Below are 27,931 nucleotides of genomic sequence, written 5' to 3'. Positions count from 1 at the left end.
CGTTTCCCATGCCACCCCGTTGCGTTAGGGAGCCTAACTTCGAGGAACCATCCAGCCTATCAGTTTTCCACGAAGTTATCTATACTTCCAGTGCAAGGGAACGTCTTCATAAACATACGTTCCACAGGAGTGATTGTAGAATACAATTCGAGAGCCAGAATTTAAACATTCTGTGTTTTTTTATTACAATGGTCTATATGTATGTGGAAATGAGAGCGGCGACAGGCCACTGAGCGCGACAGAAACGTATGCGGGGAGTGAGTGGATGTGTGCAGGTCCGTGTATGTTTATTGAAAGTGACCTGCGATATGGAAAAGATGAACATCGGAAGGGCGAGGCCCAAACGATCGAGACAAAAGGTCGAAAAAAAGGTCGAGCACGTCACATGACTTTTCTTACATTTGTATTCACCATTGTTATATTTATTCGTTATTAAATGCCATTTTCCGTTAAAGCGCGTCACTTATTTCCGCTTCCCGGTAAACCATCCCACGTATATGCAATAGGAACACGATAGATAAAAAAAAAGATATATAAAAAGATTAGATATATGATACTTTTATATATAAATGAGTTCTAAAAATTGGATATGTGGTATTTTTAAATATAAATGAGTACTTTAAATTGTATATATAATATTTTTAAATATAAATGATTTTTAAAAATTAGTATATGAAATTAATATTTGTATTTATAATTAACATATAATATCTTTAAATATAAATAGATTAGATATATGATATTCTCAGATTAGATATACATATAGACGCGATATCTTGTTAGAAATAGTTATACATTTTTTCAGGTAGGCTTTTACCGGTATATGCAGGTAAATTAATAAAAATCATGAATACAATAAAACGATATTAAAAATGAAATCAACATTCCGGTAATGCCTTCTAAGAAAATACTAAAACATCGTATTACAAAAACATATTTTACATTTCCAAATAATGACTTTTACGAAGTCCGTCAGTTTTTAAATTATCAACGCAAATAATGCGAACCATTGTTAACACTCTTCCTATATTTAAGTTCTAATAATCAATATTCAAGAAATAATAATAAAAGATACTATGTAACAGACGATTCTGCTAACGTTCTATTAATTAGTTAATGGCACTGATGTGACACACCCTAGTTGATACTTTTTACTGTAATTATTGTTTAGGAACGTATCGTTTAATGAACGATAGTATGATAAAATGAACGATAGTATGATAAAATGAACGATAGTATGATAAAATGGACGATAGTATAATCAAATGAACGATAGTATGATAAAATGAACGATAATATGACAAAATGAACGATAGACATGTATGACAGAATAATTCGATGAAACCTCGATTTTTGCGGATCGCGTGCCGCGCCGCGCGCCAAGACAAACGAAGTCGCCGGTCCGGGCTCGTCATTGTGCCGGAGGCAGCTCGTTTGAAGTATCGACCGTGACCTTGGCGGGCGGCGGTCTCTTGAATCGCGAGGAATTGATCGACGGAACCGGTTTTGCACGAAATCGTTACCAACGTCCCGGACGATTCCACCGCGGCGAACGACAAAAATTACAGGCATTGTTCGGGGGGCCGGTTGTTGTTCACCGGGACAACCGAGCAAGTTATTCCTGGTGATGTTCCAGCGAAATGGTCGTTAAAATTCCTCGGATTCCGACGTTTTAACATCCGAACACTCGCTAAACTCTCTGCAAATAGGTTGAAAAATCATCCGTGCACATAGATCGCCGGCTCATGCATTAAAGAAGATTTGCTCTTCTGCAGGCTTTCCAATACTAATTTATACGAACACGTAACGCGCTTGCCTGCGACTCTCAATTAGGTTTTTCTGCCCGCTGCAGCTATGATTCTGGGATCACGTGTACAAGATCACGGAAAACTGGCCTCCCGTTGAATATTCGATGAGATTTTATCGCGATCACAGCGATATATTATGAATTAATGAGAAACGTATTATTAATTCAGGCGTTTTTTTATTGATCGTTATTGGACGTACGTCGCGCACCACGTGACGCTATTCGTCAGGCCTGGATATCTAACAAGATCTGATTTAATTAGTAGAAAAGTGAGAGATTTGATCTAACCGTTCTGCCACACTTCCTATGCGAAACCATTCGCTGGATCATTTGGACGCAGATCAACTTTGGAACAATTGTCATTAAAAATCGTTCAATATTGTTAACACCGCAAAATTTGAGACTATAGTTTTAGCATTCCGGAACATCGTCCCCATTATTAGAATTTGATATCTCGCTGCCAAGTATGTGAATTTAATTAATTGTTAACTCGACTCTTCTCACGACAGCGTCGCTTGGTATAAAATGTGGGACACTCTGTCACAGCGTGACGGCCGAGGGTTAATTAGAGCTGTTTTAACGGGGATTCGGAAGATTCCGTTGCGGTGGTAATAAAGTCCGGTGTCGGAGTTTATCGAGTTGCCGAGTCTATGCACTTAAGCGGCGAAGCAAATTGCGTTTAACAAACGGGTGAGGTCGAGAGCTTATTAAGTCAGGTCGGCGTTAGGCGTAGCATGTGTTACAATTTAATCTGGGTTACGAGTAAATCAGATATCTGTTGGGGCAGGGTCAGATCTAGATCCAGATGAATATTCGCGTAGCGCACAGGTACAGTCCCCTGCGAAACCGTGCGAATACCGCGAGTTGGCGAATCTTAAAGAAACTGAAATTCGAGCGCAGTCCGCGTTGGACGAAACGAGAAATTGTACGAAAATTGAATTCCTATAACCTATGGTTCCTATAAATGAAAGGTGGTTATTGGGCAGACTTTTAGGGCGGACTGTGCGCATCGGCGCGAGCAGGTACATCGGGCGTTTAACGTCGCCGGGCCGACGTAACAAGCCGACTTAATTAGCGGAATCTTCATTTTCGTGGGAGCCATCCGTCGTCCCTGACAAAAGCCGGGAAGACCGCGGCGCTGGAGGTGCTAGACCGAAAATAGCTCCTTATTTGGGCAACAAAAACTGCACGTGTGCACACGGCCGAGTGGTTACGTGCTCCTCCTTTTCTCCTCTCCCCTATCCGTTGAATGAGGATGACGTAAAAGGCCACTCGCCTCGGGCGCAAAATCGTGGAAAAAACATCGCATCGCGGCGCGGCGCCGCGCGGAGCCCCCGGGTGCCTCGCAGCCTCGAAGTGAAAAATTTTCCAAGAGAGATCTCTGAAGCCGTCGCGGTCTCCTACTCGCACTTAGACCACTTCTTCTCGTACTCGTTACTCGGCATTCGCACGTCAGCGCACTGCCTTACGCGATAATCGAAACGCCGCGCAGCGTGACGCGCTTGACGTTCGAAGGTAAAACAATTCCGTAATTATCGTATCCTTCGACGACCTATTTCATTATTTTATACGGAACATTTATGTTTAATTTACTTAGTATAAATATATAAAAACTTTCATATAAAGTATGAAAGGTGGACTGTTTGTGCGTCGGAAAATTGGTAATGAATGGGACACGTGGCGACAGAGTGTTTGAACGACTTCGAGTGGCCCGAGTCGATCGATTGGTTCCTCGAAGTCCTGTGTGGCCGAAAGATAGAGTGTGAGTGAGCGAGAGCGAAATAAAGGAAGAAAGAGAGAGAATGAGTAAGAATGAGATAGCGAGAGGGAGAGAGAGAGAGAGAGAGTAATAGGATCATTTGGGCAAAGGCGACAAAAGAGCGCAGGAACGGGCGACGAAAGAGTGAAGAGAAGGAGAACCGTTGCATGGAGAAGTTGTTAAGTTGTTGTCGAGGTCGTTGCGTTGCCGTTGTCGTTGTAGTTGTGTAGTAAGTCGTGGACCATTGATAATAAACTGTTGTTCTTGTTATTGTCAAAGGAAAGTGCCTTTAGTTGTCGTATTGTTATTATCACGGAGTCTCGTGGGACTTGCCTTTAAAATAATCCCTACAATATGATTAAATTATTAACAGCTAATCCGCAGCTATGTATGCAAAAATTTGTATACATAGTATATATAATATAAATTGCAAAATATAAATATAATTCTTTATATAATAGTATTGGTGTATTGATAATAATGCACAGCTAATTTGAACACAAACAGAGTTCTTTTATTCTCTCTATTATTCCAGATTTTAACCAACCTATTTTTATCGCGACATAAAAGTCGCAGGCTGCTAATAGCATTAAAATACAATTATCTTAATGGAAAATTGATTTTTGATGTTTATCGTCCGTACTACTGGTTACGTCGTGCGCCGAGCCGCGGCGTGCCGCCACGCGATGCAACATGCGACCCGATGCACCGTTGCGATGCATTTCGCACACGCGCCTCCGACAATTCGTAGCGCATCGCCGGAGGCGACAGCGTCACACGTACAACGGCACCGCTCTCGAGGCGATAAGATTCTTAATCGAGCGAATTTAACGGCCCCCGAACTCGGAAACCCGCTTCTCATTATTTTTGATGGCATTTTTTTTACGATACACCGCGAACGCGTCACCGTCATCGTTATCTTGCGCTATCGCAACTTCTATGCAATGATTTTATCTTGTTTGGTTTTATCATTAAGCGTCGAGTGAGTATTTCAACACGTAATCAAATTTTTATAAAATGCATATGCACTATATAAATTATATATTATATTAGGCTGGTGCATATGAAATATCGGATTTTTAAGCGAGTATATAAAACTGCGTATCTTTTTTCAAAAGCCATTGATTTAATCAAAATGTGCCCCATATATTTCGATACACTTTTCCCAACGCGATTTTAATTCATAGATGTCTGCCTTCGAGGAATTATAATTTTTCAGATCAATTAAATAGTATATAAATGGAGACAGTCCGCAAAATTCCATATCCGAGTTTACAATAATTCTAAAGATCAGAATTTGATTGAGACAGGCATCTATGTCTTGAAATTTCGTTGAAAAAAGTGTAGTAAATCAAACTGTGCATATTTCGATTAAATCAACAGCTTTTGGAAAAAGATATACAGTTTTATATATTTACTTAAACATCCGACATTTCATATGCACCAACCTAACATATTATGCAATATATTTAATTCTACACAGACTTGTTTTAAAGAATGTTTTCTAATCGCGTTTTTTATAAAAATTCTATTGCAAACGCGTGACCAGAATTTACTTCATTCATATTTCATTTCGAACTGCAACAAGCGCAATTGCACTCTGGTAAATGCATCATGAAGTCCGCTTTAATAGAGTTATATTAATGAACATACGTGGTCGTGCCATGTTAATTACAATTCCACCGACATGCGTGTTTTAATTCAATTTAATTTCCGACTGCATAAAGTGCAATTGCACGACGGTAATATCAAAAAGTTTATTTCAATTCGCATAGCATATGACAGAAAGTATATTTAGAAACAGCATTTCTTCAAAGCTTCTATGAATATGTGCAAGATATATATTCATAGCGCACAATGGTTCAAGTAACAATGATTAGTAAGAATGTAACGCTGCGACACCGTCGTCGAGCGAAAGAAACGTTCAAGTTGAAACTCTCTTGTTTCTCCATTCCCTTTTTTTACGGGGCATTAAAAACCGTATCTTGGTCGCGCAGCCTTGATCCGTTGCCGTCGACCTAGTTGTACCGTACGCTATGATTAATCCTTTCTACTCATTCGCATGAAATGCTGCTGGTCGATAAACGAGGCTCGTGCATCTACATCGGTGACACTCGCAATAACAAGTTCGTTGCGACGTCACCGTTGTTCTTGAATAAAAATTCGTGATAAAGAAATGGTTCTTCGCTGCGAAATTGGAGTAAATAACCTACTCGACTATTACCAGATTACCGCTATCGCCCAAAGCATTACATTCACTTGGTGGTCAAAACTAAGCAAAAGCTTCTTCGCAGCGAAAGAAAAATAAGTCTTTTTAATTATTCCAAATACACGTTATTGTTTATCTTGTATTTTAACATTGCGTACAAATTAGAAAGATCTGTTTAAAATAATTGACGACGAGCCACGATGTTAGACTTTCTATTGAAATATCTGCCGAAGTAGTATAGATTCGCAGAAACTGCTGAGCAGACTTGTAGCTTTTCATGCAATTATCTATTCCTGCAACTCATGTTCCGTAAATAAATTAGAAGAACGGTTTCTTTATAGTAGTCCGCGGGTTTTACGTATTAACAGAAAAAATTAACAAGTCAAATAAAAGAATAAAAAGACGCGGGATGAATTTAAATTTATTTTGAAGAATTTAAATTCTTAAGGATGTCGTTGCATTATTTTCAATTTCTTACGACTTTTAACTCTTTGCACTCGGAGCCACTTTAGCTGTAAATTTGAGATGATTATTCTGGTTCGTGGTATTTCCATTCTATTTAACAAAATAAATACAAATTTATTCTTGTGACTCCTACCAACAGTTTTACCACTTGACAATCTTTTCAATCTAAACCATATCGTTGCAAACATTATTTTGGAATGAAATCAAATAATTTTAGCGCTGCCTTAGAGTCGCCATTCGAGTGCAAAGGGTTAACAGTGGAGAAATATTTTCGCTTAATTTATATAATTTCTTAAAATCAATTTGGACTACTTTTATCTCGCACACATTAATGGGCGCGATTCGTCGCGGCAAAACTGGACCGAACGCGCTATTAATTTCCGTCTCGACGCACACGGTTCGACGCATTCCACGAATTTACATGTGCCCCAAATGCATCGAGATCCGCAGCCTGCCGATGATCGATACGCTATCAATTATTCATCCGGTCGGCCGTCCCGCCGACATAAATAGAGAAAGGGGGGCGGGGTAGAGAGAGAGAGAGAGGAAGGGGGCTGAGTAGTCGCGTGCGTACTACTCCCGGTTGCTATTCTACTTTCACCCACTTTTCCCCTTGTTTCGTGTTTTTCCGAGATGGTATTTTTAGCACGGTCTCGCGCCGCCTCGGTCGCATCGATTCGATCGGCTTCGGGCGAGAATTCGGAGAACAAGAGGCGCGAGAGGCCCGTATCTCGACAAGGGACGCTTAGGCTGTCACGGAACCTCGGATTCCTTTGGAGAAGTTTGCCGGTTACCAGGCAACGTCGCTCGAAGTGTTTATCCTCCCTTTCTCTCTCTCTCTTTTTCTCTCTTTTTCTCTCGTTGGTCTGACAGACGTTCGAGACTATTCCAAGGCGAAAGTCAAACGACGCTAATTTCATCCCTCTGCGCCGTACATTTTTCGTGTGAAAATTAAAATGTTTATTCAAATAGGAAATATAAGTCTTTGCGTATAAGTTGATGACAAATGAACTCTGTATATTAAATTAATTCTGTATTAACCCCTTACCGTACTTTCACGAGTCCGACTCGTGATGGATATTACTAGTAATAAATAATTAAATATGAACATTATTCTGTTCTTTAAAATTAGAATCAAATTCTAAGCAATTGATATTAACACTTTATCGACCGGTAGCCTGTGAATCGGTTGCCATAGTAACTCTTAATTTGTTATCCATTATTGAGATAAATCTGTTAAATTGTACTGCAAGCTTCAATATTATTATATCAATTTTTAAATATTAAATACCTTTCGCAATTAATAAGATAAATGAAATCAAAATAGAAACGAACATTTCTACGACCGGATAACCGGTCGATAAAGTGTTAATATTTAAGTATACGTGTAAATTCAGGCACGGAATAAACATTCATTTTCTGTCCCTTCTAAGAAATTGCACCAATTGAAAAATTCCTAATCGCAGTGACTGAGTAAAATAGTACGTCAAGGGGTTAAGAGGATTGACTTCCGTCCGACGTGTGAAGCAAGGGTTGAAGATCGTAATGTATAATCTCCACGATTGTAACGAAACAGCAGCGCAACGAGATATTTTTGTTTTTGGAAATAAAATTAACTTGAATTAAAAGATGCTAAAATACCAATTAAAATTACTAGAACTTCCTAGAGATGCTGGACAAATTTATGAACATTGCTAACCTCTCCTAGATTTAATGAAATAATTAAATATAAAGACACGTTATTGTTTCGTTTTCGTTTCTTGCGGCTCAGTTAATTCTTATCTTAATTAAAATTTTTATCTTTACCGATTTCGGATTTTACCGATTTCGTCGAATTCATTGAAACGAATCGAGGTCACAGGGTGGGAACTGTGGATAAAGGTTCGTGAAAATTCGACAGGAATAGAAACGTGATAAAACGAAGCGCTGATAAGAAATCAAACGATGCGACGCCGGGATTAGAAACAGCGGAATCAACGCGATAACAAGCTCGATTGAAATTACCGTGGAAGAAATTCGAGACGGATGAAACTAATACAATGATGACTGTAGAATTAATTGGACGACGGTTCGATTGCGATGGGATCGGGTTCGAGATGCTTTGGTAATATTCACTGTGCGACGGAATGCGGTTCTAATATCGAGCGGATCGGGCAATGAGAAAGTGATTGCGAGAAGAAAGGTCGAGCGCGAATACTTAACAGATTTAAAGAGCAGATCGTTCGAATATTATTTCTTCGACGTTGAAATATCCAAAGATTATTTGTATATTATTAGTATATTGGAATCTTTTCAATATTTTGGTATTGTATTTTCAAACAACATAATTTAAGAGCATTTTAAATTGTAAAATTAATTGGTTAGCAAGCATGACAGGAAAAATCCTCAGAAATTGACCAAAAAATTTAACAGAACTTGATTTGCGCAATTTTAAACCATTTCTATCTTTATCGGAACGGTTTACCTTCATTTTGTTAACTGTAACAACGTGTAATAATTATTACGAGAATTATGAACGTGATCTGCTAAATGTAAACGTTATGTAGTTCCATTAAATCGAGATAAAATTCTGCTGTAATTTTAAAGCGACGACTATAAAATTCTACTGTAATTTTAAGGTGACGACTATAAAATTCTACTGTAATTTTAAAAGGTGACGACTATAAAATTCTGCTGTAATTTTAAGGCGACGAATATAAAATTGTACTGTAATTTTCTAGGCGACAGCATTAAATTGCCTCTGTCACCTGTGAATTCATTAACCGAGAAAAAATTGCCAATTGACGTAGCTGCGAAAGAAATCTCAATGCACGACAGTGATAGAAACGAGTGCATGAAAGAAGCAGTGGAAAACCCAGAGGAAAAACAGGTATACTCTAAGGACATATGTATATTTATCCGCATCTTCTTCGGTTCATATTTCTAAGACCATCATTTGCGAAAGAAATCATTCTGAAGCAGATATTCAAGCTACTTCAAGAAATATAACGTAGTTCAGTAATGTAAATAGTTTAAAATAAAGAATTCTATGTAACCTAAAAACTTTTAAAATTGAAATTTACTAAATTAAAAATTAAATAATAATAAATAGAATTATCTTCGGCTCGTATAAATCATTCAGCGAAAAAATCGATAACTGCGAAATCGATAAATTGCAGAAAACATTTCAAATAATTAACACAGTTCGGAGTTAACATTAGACCTGCGAAGCTCCGAAATAACTAACCTATATTATTTCATAGCGTCGAAAAGACCTTTTGCTATTTTTATAAAAATTTCTTCGAAGTTTTCTACGAAAAGATCTTCATCGTTTCAATGATATTGAAATAAAAAATGTGAAACCGGTCTTTTCGACCGGCTCGGTAGGTATGGCGTTAAACATGGCGGACAGGTTCACGGAAAGGGGACTCACCCATCAGGTAATTCCGTATGGTTTTCACCCACGAGGCCACCTGTCTCGGATCGGTGTGGCTCATGGTGACGCTGTGGTGACTCCATTTGTTCTTTGGTCCCCGTACCGCGTAGTGTAAAATGAAATTTGTCGGGCAGACCGTGGGTGACGTCGGCGATGTCGGGGGTTGCTTCTCCTTCACGTTCACCCCGTGTATCCAATCGTCCCCGTAGCGCACGGCCAACACGTCCGACATGGGCAGCGTCCATCTGGCTGGAAATTGCAAAAAAAAACGAGGGAATTCCCTTTTTAACTTCCGGAAAACGACCGGGCTAATTTGCAAAATTAAAAGAATAACCTGCCCGAAGTGGACGAGCCAAGCCCCGAAATGCTGCGAGCGTCTTCTTTGACAACGAATTACAATTAGCCGCCTTATTAAAACGCGGAGCTTCCTTTGAGCTCCCGACAAATTAGCTGAAATTGTTTGTCAAGGGTAGACAGCGCTCTCGTTGGATCTTCCTCGACGATCAGTGGCCGGAAATTACGGGCAGCTGATTTGCGAAACTGGCGGACGTCTCGGTTGGGAAATTATTATTAAAATTTCAAGTGCCCGACTACTTTGTATGTTTTATTAACACCAGAATTATCAAGCTAACCTATAATAATTAGCTTCTAATTGTTAAAATAGGTAAACTTCTTTACTCGAGTATATATTATAATTAGACTGCGAATACCATGCAATTATTGTAAAAATTAGTAGACAAGATTTAAAATATCAGAACGAAATCTAAAAAATTTATAGATAAAATTTAACCAATGAAAACTATTTTTAAATTGCATAAATACTCGCAATTTAATCGTACGAGGTTTAAGTAAACTCAACATGGATATAATTGCAACAAAATACAAATTGGTCACGCACTGGTAACCCCAGCGTTGAAAGCTTTCAACGAAACACGTTTAAACCACGTCGAAAGGATCGTTTCCCGAAAGATGTGTAAACGTTTGGAAACGTTCGAGAAAAGAGTGCGGTAATTTGCGCGCAGTGCAAACGTTGGAAATGCAATTCTGTTGACAGCCATAGAGAGAGCATTAAGGATAAAGCAGCGAGCAGCAGGAAGAAAATGCACGGCAATCAATGCTGTCGAGTCGAACGGCAGGAAACAAAGGCTCGGTTTACGATCCCCTAACAGCTGTCATTTAATATTGCAACAGAACGCGACAAAAGCGGACTCGCCGAGTCCACGTGCGCTGCATAATTAAGCGACGTGACCCCGGATAGTCTATCGATTCTCGAGCATCCGTTCAAGATCACGGATCTACGTTGACTTGTTTAATTTCTTTTCAGATGATGTCATCGAGACGTAAATCGTGATTTTCACAGTGTCGCGGAGGTCCAAGGCAAGGAAACATTCAAGGCGGAGATAAGCGAAAGATAATCGGCGACGATGAGACGAACACTGATATTATCAGGTTCTTATCAAAGTTCTTTTTATTTCCGTTGTTTTATTCGCCGTACATTGTTCCCACCGAAATGTACCAATTCCTGTGCCCTGTTAACAATATATGTAATTGTCCCTACTCAACAGAATTTTAACAAATTAAATGGCATTTCTTAAGGTTCCAAATATAAATTTCTTTTATCGATAATAATTTTCCTATGACACAAGCATTGAATCTTCGAATAATAGTTCTTAGTTTGAATATTAACCTCATTCAGTATTTACTTTTTAGTTCTCTTCATAATCTCTACAGAAAATTTCGCGAATTCGTTATTACAAAATTAAAATAATTTTTGCGGTATTTTGAGAACTACCGTCTTCATCATATTTAATTTTAATAAGCAAGTACTTCATTGAATTTAAATTAAAAAAATTGATGCATATTGTACGATAAATATACAATTAATTGGACTTGATAATACACAAAAGGCACAGTAATTGGCTAAATACATTAACGTTCTTCGAGTGAAAGAAATTCTATTGTAGTCGCAGATTTCGTCAATTTCCTCGAACTTTCATTCACACGTGCCCACCATCCGCAGGCTCTTCCAACTTGATTAATGATTTCCGTCTGCTTTTTATGAATTACAGAGCCTATAAGCTTTCATTAACCGGCCGTACCTGTATTTTGATACCTAAACACCTTCACTAATTTTTCCTTAATTGCCATCGACACTCTGAATCACCTTAACGACAACATCTATCTTTGAATCGCTCCTAATCACTTCCACGAGACGTCCTAAGTTGCTGTCATCCTCAATAAATCATCATCCACGATGACAGATGTGTTCTGATTGCGTCTAATCATCTCCGCGTTCGTTTTTTATCCGTTCTTGACCTTCCGCATCGAATTAGAACTCGTCCACTTTCACAGTTCCCTTTCGCTCCGTTGACCTTCACTTTCTGAATCAGCTGGCACGGAGATGACTATACCTCGAACATTTCTGATAACGTTCCCCCGGCCTTCCGGCAACCCCATGGACTTTAACTCCTCTTATCTCCTAGCGACCAGTCTCTCGACATGCCCGACAGGCTTCTAAACCCCTTTAGATCACAACGATTGTCTATCGCGATGATTCCCCGGCAGTCGGCCTGTTTGCTAAACAACAACGATCATCCGCCGAGATAGCTACGAAGCCTTTCTGATCCACAAGATACTCGTACTCCTCAGACATTGTTCGCGCATTTATTTATTTACACGGCGCTGTCGGTACACATGTACCGAGCAAACGTTATCTGAAACGAACGATACCCGTGCTCGGAGAGGCGTGAACCACACGCGACACATTCGAGCGTCTGATAACGCGATTATATAACCGATACGGGACCGCGAATACCAGTTATCACAGGTGATAGCTGGCTTTCAGGAAAAGCCTGCCGAATATATCTTACGAGCTAAAACGATCCACGGTTAATACGCTGTTCAGTTGCATGAACGTTTCGGCAATTTCTCGGCGGCAAATAATTCTTTTCGAGTAACGTTAAGTTAGAGAAGTTCGAAGGCTCAATTGTTGTTTCGATTTCCACTAGAAAATTATCGTAGATATTTTACTCGTTCTGGATAATATGAACAAGTATGGAAGTAAAATATTTCTTTGTATTTGTAAGGTAAATTTTGTGATAGTTAATTTTTCTCAAGATTGTAGTTCAAAAGAATCGTTTAAAAAAATTTGAGAACAATCTTTGATAATAATGACGAACTTTGACCGACGATATCTCTGTCAAGAATCATCGCAGAACGATGATTCTTCTTTCAGATTAAAGCTTAAAGCCTCTGCTTTGAAGCCGTCTTCGTGAATTTCAAGTTTCATACACCCACGCTACTGTAATTATTTTAATTCGAAGCCATGTAACTGTCTTTGTAATAGATACGGTTTGAAAATGTCAGAAGGTGTAAAAGAAAAATTCGGGAACCATTCAACTCGACTAGTTCGATAATTCTAGCGTTAAGTAATCGCTCGGAAGTAGTCCGAGAAACATTTGCATGTTAAAGTAAAAGACACGGAACTGCAAGTGTTGCCTGATCGATCGGCGGTGATCGTCTGTGGATCGCCCGTCACGTGCAGCCACGGTTCACGCACCGGCAACGCAACGTGATCGCAATGGCCAATGATCGAACTGGTCGATCGACCCAGTCGAATCGATAGCCGGAGTTCCTCGAGCTTATCTCGAACGCGGGGCTCGCGAATTTTCTTTCGAGCTCGAAACGAATTGACTTTCTCGGGAGATCGCGTGACGCCCGCGGGCCGCTCCCACGGAAATAAATCGCGTTGTCAACAGCCGCGTTGAACCCCGGGATGACGGGGACGGCTGAGAAACTTTTGATGCCGCCGATAACGCCGATCGAAGCGTTCTACCAGACACTTCCTCGATCGCGTTCTCCAGACTCGAACCGGCTGCTAATTGTACTTTCACCGTGGCGAGTTTCCGAGCTTGCTATATTCCAGCGAATTGGCTCGCGACAGATTGTGACAAACTTTCCGACGTGCATAATTGCTTTTGAGATTACTAAAAAATTAATTTGATTGATCTATGATTTATTCGCGCTTTTTTCAAATACTGCAGACGACCGTCAAAAATAGAAGTCGCCCGTCGCTAAAAGTATTTCGCTGTTGGAAACTATAATTGCCGAAGTGCAACGATAATTGCTGTTAAATAATGCAATTGTCTTGTCGTCAATATCTTATTCATTCCTCAACCTTCGCTTGTTCAGTGAAGTCATGCGTTTGTTTAACAAATTATTCCGAATGCCCACGTAACACCGGATTATCACGAACGTGATGTCGAAACAGAAATTAATTTTGCGACAAATAAATAGTAGGTGGACGTTTAGAATAATTTTCTAAACGAACAAATGGCGCGGAGTTGAGTACGGATAAAACTCGAACAAACAGTCAATTGAATTATTTAATATATTTAATATATATTTATTTCAAAAACTAATATATATTTACTAATATATATAAAATAATATATATATACTAATACATATAAAATAATATGTATTTACTAATATATATAAAGTAATATATATATATACTAATATATATAAAATAATATATATATATACTAATATATATAAAATAATATATATTTATTTCCAAAACTGAATGTTTTTAAGTCGACGTACAGCCTCCATCGATAGCTGAAAGAGTTAACGAATCTCGCATGGGATTTTCATGCGAAAGAAATGAAAACTGAGAGAACTGAAAGAGAGAAGAACTGAATGCAGCGACTTCAGAGCCGCGTACGATTCAGAGACGAAACGCGAACCGGTGCGAACGAAAACGAGAGCGTTCCCGAAAAGCCGGAGGTGTGAACGAGCACAGACATCGAACACAAGTTGCATTCGTCCGTCGAACGTAAATGAAAAGACCGTTTCAGCCATTACCGGTCCTCCTCTTCTTCCTCGTTAGCCTTCGCCGGTCTCCGCTTACTTTCCCGTGCGTTTCTCGCCTCGCAAGGTTGTTTCTTGGACCGTTCTCGCACTAAATCTCCAACGGCCGTGTACGAACGGCCACGATAAGCCTAACAGCGTCTCTCAGACTTGCTAATTTCCGCTGCTAATCGTACTCCGAGCCTGCGCGTACATTCGCTCGCCGTATATACAGCCGATGTCCTTTCATTAATTTCAAGGCTTAAAATTGCGGAACCCTGACGTCGGCCTCGTTAGTCGAATTGTCCGAAATAAAACTGAATAACACCACCGTTACGCAAGCAAACGGATAAAATTAAATTTGAACTTTTACAAATCATATAGAATGTTACAGCTTTGCTTGAGAAAGGCGAACGGATGTGAAGATGAATGAGCAAAAAAGCAGAAGTGGCCAATTAGTAGATAAGACATGTTAAGCAAGGACGACGGAAAAGCTGTCGAGTGGAGGCTATCGAGCGAAATACGAAGCTTTCTGTTATCTAAAAATTTCATTCAACTTCTCTACTGGGTGACGATGTACTATCAAAATAATACGATGATTAGATAATGGAACGTTTGTATACCTGAATATAAAAATAAATCTTCGTATGGAACAGTCGCTACGGTGATCAAAGCAGAGTGACTCCAGAAATTACAAGCACATTATTTAATTTTACACGTAACCAGTGTACATAAAAATACGCATATTGTTCACATTTTCTACGATTCTTCGATAGATAACCCAATCCTCCGTAACAAATTATTATTAGGCGGCTGTAGTGATCGATATCTGTTAAAGTATCGATCAAAAAATTTCAGATTTATACTCGTCGGAAAGGTGACATTTCGCACTACAGAAATTCTTTTTCTGTTTTTTGTCTTGTCCATTCGGTTGCCAGCTACAAGGTGTCAAAAATGGAAGTCAACATAGAGAAAATTCGGTAAATTTCACAATTTTTCTTTGACAAAGGTGAAAATGCAAGCCAAGCGGCTGAAATTGTGAATGCTGTTTATGGTCCCGATACCGTAACAGCCAATTACGCGCAATTTTGGTTTCGACGATTCCGTTCAGGTATTTTTGATGTTAAAGATGCGCCTCGTACAGGTAGGCCTGTCGTAGAAAATGTTGACAAAATCACAGAAATAATCGAAGTTGACCGGCATGTTAGCAGTCGTAGCATCGCCGGGGAGCTAAAGATCGACCATGAAACGGTTTCAAACCATTTGCACAAAGCTGAATTTAAAAAGAAGCTCGACGTTTGAGTGCCAGATCAATTAACACAAAACACCATGATGGTTCGAATTTCCATCTGCGATGTCTTGGCCAAACGGAATGAGATCGAACCATTCCTTGAACACATGGTAACTGGGGATGAGAAATGAATCACATACGACAACATTGTGCGAAAACGTTCATGGTCAAAGCCTGGTGAAGCAGGTCAAACGGTGGCCAAACCAGGACTAACAGCCAAGAAGGTTCTGCGATGCATTTGATGGAACTGGAAAGGAATCATTTATCGTGACCTGCTTCCATATGGTCAAACACTAAATGCCGATCTCTACTGTCAACAACTAGATCGTTTGAAGCTAGCGATTGACCAGAAACGGTCAGAATTGACCAACAGGAGAGGTGTTGTGTATCATCAAGACAACGCCACGCCACATACGTCTATAATTACTCGTCAGAAAATTCAAGAGCTTGACGTTTCGATGCATCCACCATATAGACCAGACCTGGCACCAAGCGATTACCATGTTTATCTTACATTGCAAACTTCCTTAGTGATAAGAAATTGGCATCGAGAGAAGATTGTGAAAGTCGATTGCAAAAGTTTTTCGCTAATAGGGGCCGAGACTTCTACGAGAGAGGCATTATGAAGGTACCTTTAACCTTTTAGGTACGGTAGGATTTTGCGCAAATAAAGTTTTTCGTAACCAAATTTCGATTTTCTCTTAATATATATTTTTTCCGGATATCTATATATAGTACTAATAACATATATTCTTTTCTTAATATATTGTATATACACACTTTCACTTGAATTGTTTGCTTTAATAAATAATAAAACAATTGAGTAAAGCACGAGCCATTCGCGAAAGCCACTATAGTGACGCGTAGTATCTAAAAGGTTAAAATGGCAAAAAATTATAGAACAAAACGGTGCATATTTGTAAAGTCGGAAAACTAAGTCGGAAAATCGGAAACAGGTTAAATAAAGTCTTGAAGTTCGCGTAAAACTAATGGATCTCTTTCTCTCCAACCTAATACGTTGTCCAAGTGCTTGAAAAATTCTCACCCGTCGGCGAATCGCGCAGATCGCGCGGCACGAATCGGTCGTCGAATTTCTAGCCCGTCCCGCCTAATCTCGCCGGCCAATCGAAACGCGTCCGCATTCTGAGCGTGCTTATCAAGCTTTTGTCCCTGAGCAAATCGGATACCGCGCGGCCGCCGCGGCGTCGGAAACGATGCAATTCCAGTGCATCGTAGCCTCTACAGTTTCGCGTATTCACCTACTTTCCTCGGCGACACGGTTCGCCGGACGGTTTCGCTGATTTCGTTGTTTCTCGCCGGCGCTCACGTGCCAGCTCACGTGTACGAGCGACGACGATGCTGTCGTTAGCGAATCGGTCGTTGCCAATTGGATTGCAACGCTGAACCTATCGATATTCCGTGTGTACTTATATTTCTACAGAACGCGGCCGGGCGACCGCTTTTTAAACAAACCTTGTATTCGTTTCCAGTTGACAAGATCAATATAATAGGAATAATAAGATAATATAATAACAATGATTCCAGTTAACCATTTGATCACTTGCCATGCACTGATAAGGCACTAAATTGCTTTTACGCAACAGTCAGAAAATATTTATTTTTGTTGGATATATATATATTCTTTTTTTTATTTATTTTATTATCATTGCCTTTGGATCGTCTTGAGATGATATTTTAAAATCATTTAGAAATCTCTGATATAACAAAAATATTCAGCAGCGTCGCACGACTCCTTTCTCTCGGACTGGATAAAACCTCGCAGCGAAATGCAGTTCAATTAAACCATCATCCAGACGGCGTTGTTTGTGCACGGACCAAAACGCATTGTCTAGTCCTGTCCGTCGCAACGCGTCATTACGGGATTGTATCAGCGGTAGAACAATCAAAGTCACCCGAACCCCCCGGGAGAGCCGCGCGTTTAGCGGAGGGACGTTACGTAAACCGAAGGCACGCCGAAGTGAAACTTGCAAGTTGCAGCGGCACGAAATGCAGGTGTACAGTATGTGGCAGCCGGGTACAGCTCGGGCGTAATTTATGCGATGCCCTCTTTACGTAATTTCTCCTGGCGGAGAGCGAACCGCTTTTTCCAGCCGCGGGGAAATTGACGCAACCACCCCGGGACCCGTCGGCCGACCTCCCGCGATCCTGAAAATCATCTCGAGCGTCTTCGTCCGCTCCTTCGGGTGCTAACGCGGCGCTCGCCGTAAGTTTGGCACGCGGCCTACTTGCCTCCGACGACGACGCGACGGCCAATACCGTTTAGGGACATATCCGCAACGCTGATTGTTCTCGCGAAACGATATGCACGCTTTCTACTTTCTTCGCCCTCCGACGGTCTCGATCGTTCCCACCGGGTCAAGAACGTCGATTCGAAACGATTATCGACGACGTAGGCGTCGCTCGATCACGGTAGAACTCGATTTGTGCGAGCGAAATTCTCAGCGATGCTTTTGCGATCGTACGATTGCATCTGTGAGGTCGTGTCATAAATAACTGCCGCTGCAGCTAGGTGGAATCTATTGTTCGTATCTAATCACTGTGAATCATCCAGATAAACGAGTTTTTGCTTTCACTAAATAGATAGGAGCTCTATATAGATAAAATGGAAAAAAGCGAAAGAATAAATGAAATGAACGAAAGAAATGTCTGATGGCAAAAGGGAAGTTATTTATGACTCGACGTAATACCTGAATGTGGACTATACTGTATTAAGTTTAATTACTGTGCAGATGAATTAATTATTGAATGAATAATGATGAATTAATAATAAAGATGAATTAATAATAAAATTAATTACTGTGAATTTTATTCATTACAAATAAAATGATCAGTCGTTGGCAATCCGGATAATAGAAGCTATACTTCAGTGAAGCTACCTCGAGTTCCTTGGCCTCGTCACATATTTTATTTCGTTCTCTGAACTCTTCAATGCTTGCTTTACACACACAAATGTTTATTGTCAGACTGTGTTCGAACTGACGAGAACCAACAGTATCTTTATTTTACTTTTACAACGGACGATCTCTCGATCTAGTAAATCTGAAACCTTCTTTAATTCGTTTCAGAATTTTGGATTTTTTATTAATACTTAGACGACCGTTCACAAGATCTCTTGTGTGTCAATGCTCAAAGGAAATTGCTTTTTGGCAGTGTTAAACCTTTATAATATTATTAATACCTTTGTAATACGTTAGTTATAAGGTTAATAAAACTGTGGATTTTTAATTTCCTATGTATAATTTCCTTGTTTCTCATTTCCAAAGGAGGAAATCGCCGATCCTAGAATAAGCCTGCAGGAAATAATACGCGGTCGTTTAAACGTTAAAAATAAGCATCCTCGAGATTCGAAGAAATATTGATGAGCGTTCGCGGCAAGACAAGCTCGGATAGAACGTCTCTCATGAAAATCAAATTATTTAAAATTAATTGGAACCGCTTTCGGAACCGCGAGCTCCTTCGAAATCTAGCAAAAGTGGTTCCGAGTAAGGTAGTCCGTATAATTGGGTAATTTTACGGGCACGTGACTCGATTTTCAATTTTATGCCTCGAATATCTCTCTATTCCCGGCGAATATTATTTGCAATCGCGATCTCTCGCACGACCGCGTCGCTCTCCCCCTCCGCGCTTTGTCATCCTTGTTATTACCTCTTATGTAAACGAGACGGAATGTTTATTGCGAAGCGGTAATTAGACTATCGTGACGAGGACTTCATTACGTGTGCGACGGTTTTTCTCTGTATCCCCGTGGCGGGCCGAGGAGCCTAACTGCATCGCACAGAAACGATTTTCTAATTGCGACCCGACCCCCCCACCCTGCACGTGTTCATAATTAAAGCAGCGTACGCCGACATCTTCGCGAGAACTGCTGGAAAGGTGTAGGGAGAGTGTTTCATCCTATAAATTGACTTATTTAATAATATAATATAATAACATTATATTAATTGAAATAGTATGTTATATAATTATATTAATTGACATAATATGTTATACAACTATATTATTTGACATAATATGTTATACAACTATATTAATTGACATAATATGTTATACAACTATATTATTTGATATAATATGTTATACAGTTATATTAATTAATATAATACGTTCTATCATTGTATCATACCAATATAATATATCATACAATTATATTATATTAATAGAATAACATCACATGTATTGAGCGAAACTTGTTACATCCAGTATTAAAAAATAAACAAAGTAAAAGAATAGAAAAAGATTATCGTGCATGAAAACGAAGCATAGAAATTGGTTACGCTATAGTAACCGGATCTGCCCGGCAAAGATCGATTTTGTTAGAACAAATGTCCTCGAGCAGCACCGGTTTAATTACTGTGCGCGATTTAACCGGGTTTTTGCTTCCGCAGTCAACCGTACGATAAAAGTTGGAGAAGTCGGAAATGCGGAGAGTTGACGGAAAATAACAGTATAATAACCGCATGTATAATAACAGCAGCTGGGAGCTGCTCATTAAAGTATTAATTGAGTGACCAAGCGATACCAGCTAGCATCGGAGGAAGTTTAAGTATGAAATACATTAAGAATATAGAGGAAAATCACGGTTTAAATCACAGTCTAATTAACGCTAGATATATCGAGTGATAAAGATGTCAGATATTTTAAATTCTGAATTTACGAGATTGAATTTATTTAGACAGTTTGCTATTTTTATTGTAGTGCGTGCTTCAATTGTGACATTTGTCCAATCGGAGAAGTGGAAATTAGATGAGAAACGGAACAAATGAGAAATGAGTTGGAACCCGATAAAATAAAAAATTAATTGGAAATAAAATACATGGAAATAAATTAAAAAATAAATTAAAATCAAAATAGAATAAAAATGAATTAACATCCGGTGAAATGAAAAATAAATTAAAATGAGAGGAAATGAAAAATGAATTGAAACACAAGAAAATAAAAGATGAATTTGAAATAGAAGAAATAGAAAATAAATTAAAATCAGAATAAAATAAAAATGGATTTTTAAAAATTAATTGAAATACGTGGAAATGGAAAATGAATTAAAATCGCAAGAAATTAATAATAAATTCAAATTATATTAAATGAGACATGGATTAAAATCTAAAAAAAATAAAATATTGAGCGGGAGTCATACGAAATAGAAAGTGAATTAAAATCAAAAGAAATGAAACATAGATTGCAGCATACAATTGCTAAAGTAAGAACAGTTGGATATAAATTTCCTAGGATTCTGATTCAAAATGAACTCTACACTCGGGTCAACGAGACGACTCAACGAAGAGTTCATTCGACATCCACGTGGTTTACGCTGCCGCTGCAGTCATTGGCTGCCAAACAACACTTAGGAACCACATTCCGGCTCAACGTCTGGTGACTCGTTCGCCCGAGTATGGTAGCACAGTTTCAATATGAACTGCCTTGGTTCTCAGCGTGTAATCGAGAAAACTACACAGACATATTTATAGAAATATAAGAATGTATCGCATCGCGACAGCTTCATATTTATTAGATAGCAACGTCAATTTTGTCAGCGGTTCCTTCGAACGTCAATTGCATAACTTTATCGCCCGCTCCATCTCTATTATCAATACATAATAATAATATAAAAGAAAATCCAAGTGGACTTGGATATTGGATCGAATACAGACTGCAGTAGACGAGGGACTGCGGTGCCTATAGAAAAAGGCCCGAGATCTCGGAATCTCGATGAAACCGCAAGATGGTTTCCCGGAGGCCTAACCGAGCCCGGCGGACGAAGCGGCCGCTCAGTCACGATGCACGATTGCAGCAGCTGCACACGGAATTCGTAATCGCCCGGCCTCCGGGACGTTTGTTCACGGGCCGCGGGCACGTTTCCGAATCCGTTCAGGTAAATTTAGGCGACGCGACGGCTGCGTCGACGCCGGTCGTTCACACCGATTCTCCAGTAGCCGGTCCGTGAACGAGGGGGGCCCCACCGCAAAGGAGACCAACAAACACAGACCGGAGAAGGTCATCGGTTTTCACCAACGCCCGACGCGGCCGATCCCGTCAGCCACTGTTCACACCGTTCCGCGATTATGACCTTCTACGGGCGCCTCTCTTCCGCGTTTCCAGGGTCTATGACCGGCTCCAATGCCTGTCCGCGGGAAGGTTCTTGGAAGATCACCGGCCGAATCACTGTCGCGATCGTTCGAGGACATGCTCCTCTTCGGAACCAACAGCCAACAGACCTCTTTCGACTCTGACACGCATCCGCGAACTTTGCCTTTTCATTTTCGATCGTCTCGAAATCGTTAAATCTTCCCTCGAAACATTTGCGCTGTTTCAATTCGAAATACGCGACATGCTTTCAAACCTGCTGTATGTCCATTTTATACATTAGAAATTGAACCCACCAGCAAGTGCAATTCTTATACAGTTATACAGTTTTTTTTTATAATATAAATTAATATTTTTATAATATTTTTATAATATTATATAATATTTTTAGTGGCGCCTCAGAGTCGCCACTTCGATCATTTTTAAGTCCATGAACAAAAAAATCGCTCGACCATAAAACTCGACTCATGTCGATGCTCGAAATCTCTACTATCGCGACGCATTGTTCACTTTTATCGGATATTCTTTCCCACGTGGTAGCGGCCGAGAAATTGAAGACTTTCCATCGCTTTCTCCGCCAAAACGATGGATATTTAAGCGATACTCGAGACGTCAACAAATTTTTTCTGGAACCGAAATTATCGTGGAATCAAAGCTCGGGGCTTCCTCTTTAAGATGACAGCGAGAACGTTGGCTCACGATTTTTTTTCTCGCTGATTTATGCAACCGAAACGTGATACGAGTTCGGTCACGTAGATCCCTCGCTGTGTAGTTTATGATGCTGTAAAGTTGACGACGCGCCTTCCATTCAAAGCGTGATAAAACTCGACGAAAAAATTGTATATACAATATTTTGACATTGTTAGAAAGAAGAAGGTCCGCCCTTCAAATCTCAGTGAATTTTAATTATGACAAAAATTTTATAAGATTCGCAGAGTCGTTTCAATTCGCAGGACTTTTTATCGAGAACCGTGTCTATGATTTCTTGTTTGCTGAATTGTTTCGTGGCGGAGAAACATATGGTAAGGAAAAATGAACAATGTTCAACAAGAACAGGGTCATTCAGCTTCGAAATGAGCCCACGCTTGTTGTCGTGCTATTATTTTTTCAAATGTTACAAGAGCTCAAACGACGAGGACTTGGTTAAAAATCGGTGTCGTTTCGATTTATCGGAGACTGATTGTTATTAAACGATATCTCAATTGTGTTCAGATTAGATCGAGATTGGATTTGGATTAAATCCGCTGCGAAAGTAGCGTATATAATCAGTAAACAAATAGATAATATTATAATTTCGATGCGCGTATATAATCGATAAACAAGTAAATAATAATTCCGATGCGCGTGTATAATCGATAAACAAGTAAATAATAATTTCGCCGCGCGAGCAATCTCGCGCCACTTTTCTATGGTTTTTCACGGACTTTGCCGACACTCGGCCGTCAATATTACCGTGAAACCCGACCGGTAACGTTACGAAACAACGAAACGCAAGAGTTCGCAGCGTAAAACGAACCGGGGGAACAGGGAGACGGTTAATCGTATGCAAATGAAACCTGTCGCCGCAGCATCACTTCTCCTCGACAGGAATATTCATATACTGACTCATTCTACCCTCGTTGCGGTCTGGCTGTGCCATACTCGACTGATTATGGCTGCTCCCGGCACTCGCCTTGGAAACCAACAAATTCTCATCGATTCCGGAGCGTTCGCGAGACAACGCCGCGGAAATATTCCCGGAGGAACATCGCAAACAGAGATTTCCTCGAGAAGACATTGCACTTCGCTCGTCAACGTTTAATTTCTTCGTCTGAAATTAATCGTTAACAATAAACCTACCGAGATCTAGAGCCGGCTAACAAACAATACACTTATGTAAATTACACGATAAAATTCATTCAAAATTCTACAATTTTTATACTTAAATTCCGTTTATTTAATTTTTAATTCCATTTATTTAATTTTTAATTTAATTTAATTGAATTTTTAATTTAATTTAACTAAATTTCTAATTTAATTGAATTTTTGATTTAATTTAATTCAATTTCTAATGTAATTTAACTAAATTTCTAACTTAATTGAATTTTTAATTTAATTTGATTCTATTTTTAATTCAATTTAATACAATTTAATTTATTTATGCATGTAAACCCCTAGCTTTTACGATACAGAACTAAGAGCGACGATTAAGAAATAGAAAATGAAAAATCGGTCACTCGACCGACGGTGTTAAATTAATATTAATTCGATGTGAACAATTTGTTCGTTTATGTCATTGTTAAGAACGTCCAAAGATAGCGAAGAGGGACAAGGAAACCACGTGATACTCGCTCCAAGCTCAAGGACGACCACATCTACATTTGTTCCTGCTTTTTCCGATCGTGCCAGAGCCATTGCCGATTCCAAGCACACCTGCGTACATCGCATTATACTCGACACCATGTGTTCTCGTCAGGCCGGCCATATTCGAATGCAGTCCCCGGGATGGCCGATTATTCAAATCGTAAAACCGTCTTATGCACGATTTATGTTAAACCCTTTCATTATGGAAGCGATCCCTCTTACTCCAATAAACGTCCTGCCGACGCATCGGTCCTACGAATGATAATATGATAATAATATGTTTATTAAGTCAACAATCTGGATCCTTTGTTACGGGGAATGTCGTAACAGTGCCGTCAACGATAGCGATGTCGATAGGCAGAGTAATAGTTCGTAATAGTAACAATAGTAAGAATAATATTATAATATCAACTATGATTCGAATAATAATGTAATAGTAACAATAACAAGGATAATAATTTAATAATAAAAAAATAAAAATAATGAGAATAATAATATCATAGTGACAATATTAAAGATAATAATTTATTAACTAACAGTAAGAATAATAATATAATATCAACTATAATTCGAATAATAATGTAATAGTAACCATAAGAAGGATAATAATTTAATAATAAAAAAATAAGAATAATAAGAATAATAATATCCTAGTGACAATATTAAAGATAATAATTTATTAATGACAGTTGTTAAATTGTTTATTACCAAGTTAAGTTTCGACTAATAACGATGTCAGTATATTCAAATGTAAGAGAATTACAAATTCTTAAAGTGACGATAATGATTGGCATTGATGAATAAGCGATAACAATAATGTAGACAGCATATCGTTACGTAAAACTTAATTATCCATCTACGATCTGTGTATCGAGCAATCTTCGGAAATTAATTAATTGATTTCGGTAATAACTGTGTGCCAGCGATCTTGCGATCGATTTTCGACCGCTTCGCTGTCTGACATAGACTGACACTATGCTACTTCCATTCCGTAACCTATAGTATCAGTTCAGCTAAAGTTTAGATTACACGTTCTACGGAAAATTCGTTTAACAATACCGTAAATTACAGGTTATTAAAGAATAGCTCATAATGGTCGCCATCTTGGAAACAGTCAACTACTCGACTTTCCTGATTTCTACCGTAACTGTACGATACCATCGATCCTTGAAACTTCTTTCCAAGCCTTCGAATCGCAAAATATGATAATCTTTAAAAAACGAATTGTTTATTGCAACTCGTATCTACGGAATTGTTACCTCGCTACAGTTTTTACCCGAACGAAGATATCGTCTTTGAAAAGATAAAGAGAACAAACGACCGTACGGATAAGTGCATAAATTTTAATCAGTATTTCATAATTATTTGCCACTGGAATCGCTCTTACGAGTGTCAAGTTTTCCACGCTGAATTTGAATCCCGCTTAAAATCGCTTAAACTTCAAAATGGCCGCGGCACGGTGCACCAGCTGCAACGACCGCATCCTAGGCGATCGAACTACGTTTTCGTATTTGCTCAGCCACCGCGACCTGTATCCCGTCGACAACAGCGACAGTGACATTCTCACCTGATAACGATAACAGTGGACCCGGCACGACGATTTTTATCTCCGAAAGTCAATAATAATAACGCGCGCTTGTAGATCCACGATTAGGCGAATCAGATAAAAGAAATAAAATAACTTCTGCCGAGTTAGAAATCCATGATCCCCCAGAAAAATCGAAGAAAATCGAACAAAGTTTACGTAAATATAATTGAAAGTCGTCGTCGTCGTCATCGATCACCGTGTACTCGAAGATGAATAGCGATCGACAAGATCGATGTACGATGACCCGACGGATAAAACGAAGTCGGAGTTTGGATTAACAATTCCGCGATACCGATCGATCGCCGATAACATTTTCAACTACGGGTCGCGTCCATTAATAATATTGTCTTGATTATCGGCGATCGATGGGCGTTTTTCGGATCGAAAATAACGAGGCCATCCGATGGATCGTCCCGATGCGATCTCTGGCGACACACGCAACGAAAATAAATTCCACGGCCGCGATTTCCGATGCCCGTGGATCTCCAAACGTTGCCCAACGTCCTAAAAACAAACTCGGCCGAATTTTCTTCTCTTTCGAGGGAAAAATAACATCATCCGCGACACCGGACAATTATTCAACGGCTTGCAAGAATTTATTTTTGCTTTCAATTTATATAATGGAAAAGTAGACGCGTCGCCGCGAAAAGGAAATTGTTTGGAAAGCAGAGTCAGTCTTTGTAAAATTATAGCCTGTTCCAAACTTTATGTCACTAGAATCTTTATGCGAAATAAAAACTGTCCAAACTCGTTTTGTTGAACATAAATTAGATAAATCTGTTTCCTGCGTTGGTAAACGTATGAGACTGTGCAATAATGTATCAATGTCCTTAAATTTATCGTTTCAAAATAATTTTAACGCTGTCGATTTGTTTGCATTTGGAATACTGTTGAAAGCGTAATCGTTGCGCGAGTCATAAAAGTCAATTTCATGTGCATAAGATGCAGACAGACATGAATATTGTGCCAATTTTCATGGAAAGTAAGAATTATCTGAATCAATTGCAAGAGATAGAAACGAAGTAGAAAATCCTATCGTTCTTTAATAATTTGAATGGTATATTGACATTTTTACGAAAAGTTTACTTATTGTCTCTAACCGATACTGTGACCAGTGCCGTTCATCTTCACCTCTGCTCACGTAATCGTGTACGCTTCTTCCTTTTTCTTTTTGTTCTCCCCTTTTTCTTTTCACTTTCATTTTTGACACTTTATCCGTCCTTGTATAACTATTACATTATTATTACCTTCTTTATTATTATCCTATACCATTACTATTTTCCTTTTTCAATGCTTTTAATTTCTCTGTTATTTGAGATTGTAATTGCTCAATATTCCTCAAATAAACGGCGACATTTATGCTGGACCTCGTGTTAAAATAGTTTCGAAGGGTTAAAAGATCGAGGAAACAAAAATATCTCTCCCAATTAGCAGTACACTCGTGGTACCCAGCAGATCGTTCGAAAGTATTTAATCCCTAGGGGATAATGAGGTCTCGATTGCTCGCGTAACTCGATTCTAACTCCATTCTGCTGGAACAGAACCTAACCGAGCCCTCTCGCAGGATATTCGGCGTTTTCTACAAGAAAAGTTGCCAGCGTCTCGGTAACCCGATTCGCGGGATCGCTCTCCTTCGAAAATAACCCTAAGCGAGCGCCGTGCGCCCCGTTCCGAACTGAGAAGAATTCTTCGGTAGCTGATCTTTTTAGCAAAAAAGCACGGATCCCCGGGTAAAAATAGCTCGTTAACGCGCCTTCCACCGTCTTCCGTCAACGAGGATATTCTCGCGCCAGGTAAATATGAACGGTGCCGACAGGATAAATAGCTCGGCGAAGGTAAACGCTCGGTTTAACCGCTATACCTAATTTTGGCCGGCTCTCCTTGCCACTTATGTCATATTTTTCGTCTGGAACGGCGTGACTTAAATTTGACCGAAGCGAGTTGAATTTTCTCGAGACCTTGCAAAGAACATGGTTCGCAGGATAATGTTTGCGACGAAATTATTGTGAGATGCATTTGTGGAACGGCGAAGAGATAAAGAAGGTCTATGAGTCACAGGACAAACGAGTCCTCGATTTCGGTAAACAAATAAGGATCC

The 27,931-nt window shown here is 39.3% G+C and overlaps 1 protein-coding gene across 1 annotated transcript in view; it reads right to left on the bottom strand.

Annotated features, from left to right (window-relative positions):
- The window catches only part of Cerk (Ceramide kinase), a 41,856-nt gene that overhangs the window by 11,912 nt on the left and 2,013 nt on the right, over window positions 1-27,931 (bottom strand). The window contains exon 2 of the mRNA XM_078190336.1: window positions 9,653-9,904. Within this exon, the coding sequence (XP_078046462.1) occupies window positions 9,653-9,904 (252 nt within the window). The remainder of the gene's footprint in view (window positions 1-9,652; window positions 9,905-27,931) is intronic.

The sequence above is a fragment of the Augochlora pura genome, chromosome 9 (assembly GCF_028453695.1).
Source record: "Augochlora pura isolate Apur16 chromosome 9, APUR_v2.2.1, whole genome shotgun sequence".
Lineage (NCBI taxonomy): Eukaryota > Metazoa > Arthropoda > Insecta > Hymenoptera > Halictidae > Augochlora > Augochlora pura.
Note: the sequence above shows the minus strand (reverse complement) of the source record. Positions and strands in the feature narration are given on the sequence as shown.